Genomic DNA, 9,639 nt, shown 5'->3' on the forward strand with positions numbered 1-9,639 from the left:
GTTGGAACCACTATTCCTTCAAACATACCCATTTTTGCTTTCCGAGATAATGTTCTCGACTTCCACACATTCTTCAAGGCTCCCAGAATTTTCGCCCCCTCCCCCACCCTATGATCCACTTCCGCTTCCCATGGTTCCATCCGCTGCCAGATCCACTCCCAGATATCTAAAACACTTCACTTCCTCCAGTTTTTCTCCATTCAAACTCACCTCCCAATTGACTTGACCCTCAACCCTACTGTACCTAATAACCTTGCTCTTATTCACATTTACTCTTAACTTTCTTCTTCCACACACTTTACCAAACTCAGTCACCAGCTTCTGCAGTTTCTCACATGAATCAGCCACCAGCGCTGTATCATCAGCGAACAACAACTGACTCACTTCCCAAGCTCTCTCATCCCCAACAGACTTCATACTTGCCCCTCTTTCCAAAACTCTTGCATTTACCTCCCTAACAACCCCATCCATAAACAAATTAAACAACTATGGAGACATCACACACCCCTGCCGCAAACCTACATATATATATGTATATATATATTTACATGCCTTGCATTTGACGACGTAAACACTCCCAATTATTGCATAATTTGGCTTACTATTCATTAAGGTCTTTCTGATGGCGTTATTGTACTAAAAAGTAACATATCAAACACTGTTTTGGGACATGCTTTAGATTTGCTGAGTTGAGAGAATTGTGCAACACTAAACATTTAGACTTATCCTTATTTGTCACAATTTTGTTACAGGAAGCATAGAATGTATCCCTAACTTTCCAGTAAGCATTGTTTACAAACTAATTGGGATAATATAACTGCCTCAAGTTACGTCTTACATAACTACACTCGTCTACCAGGTCTATGGGTTCACATATCTGTAGTGCTCTTAAGAATATATATATATTACTGCAGATGTTTTATCGAAGAATCATGTATTGAGAAATAACGAATATAGCTCACAGAGTTGGCAGGCTTCCTGCTGATTTTGAAAGACAAATGATCAGATTTTCATTTATCAACACATCAAGAAAGGGTAGTCTGCCTTCTTTTTCCCATTCCATCTTGAATTTGATAGTGGGGTGGATGTTATCTAATTCATTAAAGAAAACACCACAATCTTAGGAGGATGGCCACAAGGACCACACATCATCCACGTATCTAAAGCAGACTTTCGGATGATTATTGATTGAAGTTAGAATTCCAGTCGCCAAACTTCCCCTCTAGATAATATTCACATCAGGCCTTCTTTCACTGTGCTCAATCCTCATTACTATGAGATGAACTTTATCAACCATGTATCAGACCAACTTTGGGTTCCTAGGTTCACCTGTAAGTTGATGTATCCCCTCTCTCTTTACTTCCCTCTTGACCTTGAAATCATCCGTAAACAGGATCAGGTAGGAGCCTAATCCTTCTGGCAAACCATTTACATAAATCAAGAAGAGCAGTGGTGCCAGAACAGAGTTCTGCGGCATGCCAATGGTGAGTTCAACCTATTTCTAAAACGCGCCTTTGTCATGCGTCCTTTGATCTCTTTCACTAAGGTAACTTTCTCTCCATCAAAGGAGCCTTTATCTTATTCTTGCCTGATGATCCAGGTTCTTTGTCAACTTGCTATAGGGTACAGTGCCTTCTGGTGGTCCACATACACACAGCCGACCCATCCTTTTTTTCTTGTCTACACCGTATCTCACTTTCTCATAGAAATCTAAGAGCTTCGTTACACTTGACTTCCTTTCCCTAAAACCGTGTTGTCTCTCACTTAGGAAGTTTCTCCTCTGAAAGAGTTTATCCACTTGCTTTCTGATGATCTTTTCCAATAACTTACAGACCACTCTTGTCACTGAGACCGGTCATTACTTCAACGAATCCTTCTGGTCTACTTTTCGACTCTCTTTTACTGCGACATCTTCAAGAACATCATTTCGCGTGTTATGTCAAGTGCATTTGCATACATCTTCGGGACATATGGCGAAACTTTTGCCTTGCATGGGTAAAGACGCATCAGTATTCTGCTTGTGTCTTTAGATATGCCAAGGCTTTTCAAGATCTCCTTTCCATTCCATCTCACTGGTGCTTGGGGTATGGTGACTTCTGCTGTGAAAACTTCTGAATTTTCATTCATGTCCTCGCATACTCTTGTATCAGTCTCTGTAACTCCTTCCTCTGAATCCCTTAGCGTGATTAGATGCTTTTTAACTAACAATGTACTCCTGGTCAATTAATGGAAGGTTTTGGATTATATTCCACCTTGTCTACAGCTTTTTTTCTTTGTTTTTGTTCCTTGCTCTCTCACACTCTACAAATGCTGGCTGGCTGGAGTGACGTCAGTATCTTTTCTACAACACTTCACCAAGCATCCTCACTTTTTGGCATCTTTTGCTCGACCACTATTCCTTCTTTCATGACCTTCCCTCTGTATTTGAGACTAAAGGTACCCATGTTCCTATTCCTTTATTATGAACTTAACGGGATTCCACTGCTGATGAAACCCATTTCTCAATTCATGTTATCAAAGAGATTAGTGAGCTTTGTAATCTGCAAGATTATATCTCCAGTTTGAGTCTGATCTCACCTTCGCTATTCCTGCATCTTCATTTACCACATAATCAAAGTCAAGCATTACATGACCACTTTTCCCATATTATGTCTCATACATGATATTCTACACTGCGCTGCTGACTCAAGGTAAGAGGCAAGTAATAACGGTGTATCACACTCTCTAATCCTCATGTAGGAAGCCTTCCTATACACGTTTCAAGTGTTTGAGTTTCCACGAATTCTGTTTCCATGAGAATCAAAATGTTTGCGGCGTATGTCTTAGATAATTGAGATCCCATATAGAGTGCTTTATCATGTCTGGGAAGTGCGTGTGTTACTGCATCATGTGTGTGTGTGTGTGTGTGTGTGTGTGTGTGTGTGTGTGTGTGTATATATATGTGTGTGTGTGTGTGTGTGTGTGTGTATATGTGTGTGTGTGTGTGTGTGTGTGTGTGTGTGTGTGTGTGTGTGTGTGTGTGTGTGTGTGTGTGTGTATATGTGTGTGTGTGTGTGTGTGTGTGTGTGTGTGTGTGTGTATGTGTGTGTGTGTGTGTGTGTGTGTGTGTGTGTGTGTGTGTGTGTGTGTGTGTGTCCATGAAAGATGTATCATTTAATGTCATGTATGCTTCCATACATGTCTATACTGGTAAGAACCACGGGTAATGTATGTCGCGTGAGTCAGTATTATGTGAGAAGTGTGGGGCAGATATGAGAAACGTTCTGTAATGTCGTTATCTTGTCATCATTGTGGGTATTAAGTGAATGTAAACAATGCACACTAGTATAAATGAGGTACGTGTTAAGACCAACATAGACGCTAAGAATAAACTAGGTGTAAAAGGGTCTTCACAAATCTAGACAGGAGCTTTTTCATATTTATGCACACACTACGAATGAGCTTAGTGTAAAGGTAGACACAGACACTAGAAATGAGTTGCCTGAATTTACACAAACATTAGAAATTACCTGAGTCTGTATATTTGCCCAGACACAAGAAGTAAGCTAACACTAGAGATAAGCTTTATGTTTCGATCCACATAAACACTAGAAATAAGCTAGATTTAGAATTCTACACACTAGGAATCAGGTAAATTTTCAGATTTACACAGGCACTAGAACTGAGTGTTTTGGATGTACGTAATCACTAATAATGTCTTGCTAGAATTTACACAAACGCTAAAAATTATTTGTATTTAGATTTACACAGCCACTACAAATGAGCTAACTTGCAACTTTACAAAACGTTGGAGATGAGTTTAATATTAGGATGTTTACAAACTAGAAATGAGGTAAGTGTTCGAATCAAATTGATCCTCTGGAAACATGACATTTTCTCATCTGAGAAATACAGAAGAGACAGTGTACTTAAAATTGTTCATAACATAACTTCATTTTCTGAGCCGTCATTATAAGTAATGAGATACACAGTTACCTATAGAAGATAGAGAAAAGAAGATGTTTTTCATAAACGGTTTTTAAATTCATTTTTTTTTTTTAGATAACGCTTTCACAGTCACAGTAAGTAAAGAAGAGGAAGGTTAAAAATGTCAAAAACAGACCACCTTCCTAAGCTTGACATTGACGAGATTTATATCAATCGTATATCGAAATACATTTAATCTCACTCTCGTTAGGTGATGACATAATATAACACAAGTCAACAGTTAATCAAAGATATTGTTATTGGAAGTCACTACACCTCATTTGTAATGTTGGAAGTGATCAATGTATCGGTGGTGGAGTGGCAGAGTTATAGAGCATGAAATAACAGTGATTTGTTGCTCCATTAGGACGTTACTCCTCAGGAAATGACTTATTTTCTTCTTTAACGAAGTGTTTTGCATGCTACAAGCAAAGATTTGCCTGTGCGACGTTACCAATCTGAAAAGATGACACATTCTCACTCATCGCTTGATAATCAGGAAGATTAACCACTGGGATGATTACATTTCAGATTATTCAGTGAAGAGAATTTTGATCACCTTTCATGTCTTCAATGATACATTGAATAAGTGCAGTGCATGTTCAGCATGTGTCAGCCAGTGGTGGTGAGTTAACTAGGCAACATTAACTCTTAACTCTATACAATTAAACTGTTTCGCGATTCACTTTAACTCAGGTACTTCAGATCTCAGGTACATACTCGGACACCACAGACGCCTTCTTCCTTACTCAGATCCCTCACGCCTCCTCCACCAGCAGCAGGGAAGGAGACGTGTGGGTGTAGATAAAGACACAACGAAGTAATCTTTTATTTTCCCCGAAAAATGTACGAGAGAGGAGAGCAAAAACAGCCGAATTCTGAAGTACTTGAGGAAAAAGTAGACCCCGAAATGTGAGCTACTTAGGAGTAGCGAAGTACTGCTAACATCGGTACTTAATACCAGCGGCATGTGCCTAGCAGGCGGCTAGAGATAAGAGAGCGAGTACTTACTCATTTTGTCGTTCATGTGAAGGGTTGAAAAGGAGGAGGGGTGAGAGGTGAATGGTGGGGTGTTAGACGGAGGGAGAGTGGTGGCGGTGAGAGGTGAAGGAAAGACACACGCAGGTGGTGACAGACAGGACTAAGTGCAAACGTCTCCTTCCGTGCAGGTGCTTCTACGATATTTTCTTCTCTTATGTATGTATATATACATATACATTTATATATATGTATCTATATGTATATATATACTTATATATATATATGTGTGTGCTTATATATATACATATAATCTTCTCTTTTCTTTTGTTTACTCTTTATTGTGAGTGGGAGACACAATCTTTACGGCAGAACTTACAGTCTTCATTATTGCCACTACCAACACCACCACCACCGAACTGGACATTTTCTATTTTGGCGCTGTTCACCATGCTCTTGTGTGGCGCCGAGCGCGGATTGTACCAACGTGCACCGTGTCTGTCTGTCTGTTTGTCTGTGTCTGTGGCTTTGGAGAGTGGCTCGTCTTGACACAGAGTCCCTACCTACACTGGGCCACGCTCTGGCCCGGGACCCGTGAGCTCTTGCTACTCGCGCCGTCTCAATCAATGGCATGTGTGAAACCCGTGACGTCACATTGTTTACGTGCGTCGTCATGGCAACAGGATGGTTTAGAACCAATCCTCGCCCGGACCGACCTACGTCATACGTGATTTTATACTCCCTCCACTAATGAGAAACAGCCGCCGAAGAGAGCAACAGTACCCTTCACGTGCATTTGTTATGCACTGCAACGGAGAAAGAGAGATACGGCGCATCGCTCCCTCAAGTTTAATCCCTCGACTTATGTATACAGGCACAGCAACCTCTCCGTAATAACTGAATGATAAGTTAGGTGTCTTATATATATATATATATATATATATATATATATATATATATATATATATATATATATATATATATATATATATATATATAATGCCATAAAGGGTGAGGGGATATCTAGGTATGCACAGTAGCTCAGAAATAGCTGTCGTTATATACGTCACACGTCGAGACCGTCTGTCACAGCCATCATTTATTCGTGGTTTTGTGGCTGTTTTGGAAGTGTCAGGAAGTTATAAAAGTCCGCAGATTCGTAGAATGTAGCGAGAAAGTGACGTGCAGTCTGCAGATAACGGACATGATTCTCTCTAATTACCAGGGAGAACTTCTGGATTTATATGTCTTCACCAGCACGATAGCTCAGCGTGACAGATAGCCACCAGTTAACATGGCAACTTCCCTAGCGATCATTACACAGTACTTATTAACTGTTCATAGCGCATGATAAGAAAAATCCGCCATCAGAAATCAAAATTCGACTTGAAAGATTCGTGATGTCTTGGACACGACAGATGAAGGTGATGGGGCAGTTGAAGATCATATCACAACTGTAGGACGACCAGAGAATCTGCTGGGCCACAATACACAGTGATGATGTTTAAGGAAGATGACATGTTTACTGGAGGTACGAAGATCACCCACAATGAATTAAGATAAGCAACTTACCCACTTAGTGATATGTTGATGTGCTTTTCTTAGGCAGCAGATGTTATGGTCAGTGATGTGTGATGGGGTTATCATGTATCCAGCTATGAGGAAATGTTGCCCTAACGTCCAGTTTGGTCTAGCGGGGAAGCGAGGGTTTGGAAAACTTGCAAGATCCTTAGTCATGGTGACACATGCCCTTTATTCCAGACTCTCTCTCTCTCTCTCTCTCTCTCTCTCTCTTTTAGAGAAGGAGCCTCTGTGTGCCAATCAGGTGACAGAGCGTCAGCTGGTGAATTAACTATGTCTTTGCTAGTCAGCTGATGGTGATCGCTTTGGGGTAAACCAGTTCTCTGCTCGTCCAATGATAGGGAACGTTCATGGGCGCATAATGTTTCCACCAGTCAGTTGATTGTTAACGTTCATATAATTATTAACTGTGTATCAGTCAGCTGATAGAGAACGTTTATGGGAATATTGATTTGACTGCCAGTCACCTAATGAAGAACTTCATTAAGCCTATCAGTGTTTTCCATTATTGTTGCTTTGTAATTAGGTGCTTCTAATATTTTGTTTGTGTATACATGTGTGTATACGTATATGTTTGCTATGTTTTACTTTTCTAATATCTTACTTTTCTACGGTGTATCCTTATTTGCATGTATGTATTGAACATATGCTGTATGTAATCTTATCGCTGGTGTGTCATTCTTCACAATGTCTCTGTATGTGTGTATTCTCTGAAGACACATAATACACCTTAAACTCGTACTGAAGTGTCTGTCATATTTCTGTATCAGCTGTAGCCCGGGAGAGCTTGCATCGAGAAAAATATTTTGATATTGTCTGATACATTCACGTCATAAACTGCTCCGAAGATTGTGCCACCTGACTGGGCGATGCTCTTTTCGCTGGTGTTTCATCAGCTGATTCATTATTGATGGCCTCAAGTCCTCCCCACCCCAGCTGGCTGTGCACGGCTGCAGTGACCAGTTATTTTTGGAGATTGAGTCAACATAACAGAAACTGGTTGTTTGTTTCTTGGGATTATTGCACCAGTTCCCTGGTAATTTCCATGTTATTGCTGGTTCGTTGTTTTCTTTCCTTTTGATATGTTTAACTTCTGCTGCATTTCATCCACGTCTTCATGGTTATTAGCTGCAGAAGCTCATTCGACTGAAATTACCTCTACCCTGCCATGAAAAGCACAACATCCATGAAATACTAATGACTTCATTAATCTGGAATGACTGGCACAGCTAAATGATCACATCAGTCCGAAATGACCTGTACAGCACTGTTGACACTACGTCATTCTGAAATTACCTGGACTACTGAAACTCATACACTTCTGTACGTAACTAATATCACTCTTACATTACAGTTATAACACTAACCAGGCCTGAGCTTACCACCGCCACAGGATCGGTAAGATCCCGTCTGTGGTACAGAATAACCTGAACAATACTAATATGACCACGTCTCTGGCGCACACTTCACACTTCGTGTACCTCCTCTCTCTCTCTCTCTCTCTCTCTCTCTCTCTCTCTCTCTCTCTCTCTCTCTCTCTCTCTCTCTCTCTCTGATGCAAAGTCATCATTACGGCTACATTCTCCACCCCCTCCCTCTCCCTCCTTCCCTACTCTCCACCCCATTTCCTCTATCCCTTGCCTCTCTTTCGTCCCTCCTTTCCTCCATCCATTTCCTTTCTTCGGACGCTTCCTTCCTGTATCGCTTCCTTCCCTTTGCTCCCCTCCTTCCTCCCTTTGTTTCTTCTCTTCCCTCGGTCCCTCCCTCTTTCTTATTTCTTCTCTCCCTTCGGTCCCTCCCTTCCTCTGTCCTTTCCCTCCCTTTGATTCCTCGCTCTATTCTTTCCCATCCTTCGGCCTCTTTCTCCCTCTGTCTCTTCCCTCCCTTTCGATACCGCCTTCCCTCTACCCTATGCTTTCCTTCAGCTCCGCTCTCCCTCTACCTGTTCCATCTCTTCTGTCCTTTCCAACTATCCCTCTCATTATGAAATACATCATCTTGAGGGGAATGATATTCCCAGAGAGAAAACGAGGCAATGCGAAAAGCATCCCAGAATGGATGGCTAAAGATATAAGAAATTCGATTTTACGTCAAAGAAATACGTACAGAAAATTTTTGAGAATGAGGTATTCTGTAGGATGATGCAATGTATTAAACATTAATAAGAGATCGTAGGAAATATCAGAGTCGGTAACAGAACTTAAAAAGAGAACTTCTCATAATGTGAACAACTCAAAAGGATTCAGATCTATAAGATTGGAGAGAGATGTGAAAGAGCCTATAGTCGCATTATCTACAAGAGATTTACAGTTAGAGATTATTGAAATATTCAAAGTGATTGAGTTCCAGTAAGCCAACGGGTTCTGATGATCTCTCTCTCCCCCAAGGGTACTGAAAGAAGCAAGTCGACCAACCACTTTTCCAGGCACTGAAATGTTCAACATATCGCTGCAAGAATAGATGCCGAACGACTGGCAGCTTGCCAGGGTATCTTCCACCAGTTTACCAAAGACGAGATGGAAACTGCACCTCAAATTATCGAGGTATTTGCCTGACTGCAGTTCTGAGTAAGACGTCAGGAAAGGTCATCCAGGATAAAGCTGTTAAGATATTAGACAGTAAGAGACTAATAATTAAAAGTCGAGATGGGTTTCTTAGTGAAAGATCATGTTCAGCGAATTCGGTAGAGACTTAGATAGAGTCGTATGTGTAATAACTGGGATTCCTAAATACCTGCAAATGGTATATATCTTGACTTCCAAAAAGCATTTGATAAAAATCAACCACATAAGAAGGTTGTTAGCTAAGATTACAACACACAATACAGGGTATCGAGGATGCAGGGAGATTGCGGAATGACTTACAGAAAAATCAACGGGTAAATGGGTAAACTGGCATGTGGCCTGACCAGACGGGCACCACAAGCCTCAATGTTAGGCCTCATTTTGTGTTTGTTGTCTTCATCATTGATCTGAAGACAGGGCTTACGAGTACAATTTCAACATTGTCCTACGACATGAAAATAGGGAACAACTCAGATAAAGAAATGATGTTTAATAATTCAGATAAAGTGTAGACGAATGGTTCGATGCATGCTATATGGACATAAGTGTA

At 40.8% G+C, this 9,639-nt stretch overlaps 1 protein-coding gene across 14 annotated transcripts in view; it reads right to left on the bottom strand.

Annotated features, from left to right (window-relative positions):
* LOC139751634 (band 7 protein AGAP004871-like) overlaps nt 1-5,547 on the bottom strand; it is a 948,509-nt gene extending 942,962 nt beyond the window's left edge. For 5 of the 14 annotated variants that reach the window (XM_071667261.1, XM_071667264.1, XM_071667262.1 and 2 more), the window contains exon 1: nt 5,324-5,543. In XM_071667261.1, coding sequence (XP_071523362.1) covers nt 5,324-5,396 — 73 coding nt within the window. In that variant the 5' untranslated portion in view covers nt 5,397-5,543. Of the gene's footprint in view, nt 1-5,323 lie in introns of all 14 variants that reach the window. The other 9 variants (XR_011713398.1, XR_011713399.1, XM_071667258.1 and 6 more) reach the window with 5 other exon arrangements.
* Nucleotides 5,548-9,639: the final 4,092 nt, after the last annotated feature.

The sequence above is a fragment of the Panulirus ornatus genome, chromosome 11, assembly GCF_036320965.1.
Source record: "Panulirus ornatus isolate Po-2019 chromosome 11, ASM3632096v1, whole genome shotgun sequence".
NCBI classification, from domain to species: Eukaryota; Metazoa; Arthropoda; class Malacostraca; order Decapoda; family Palinuridae; genus Panulirus; species Panulirus ornatus.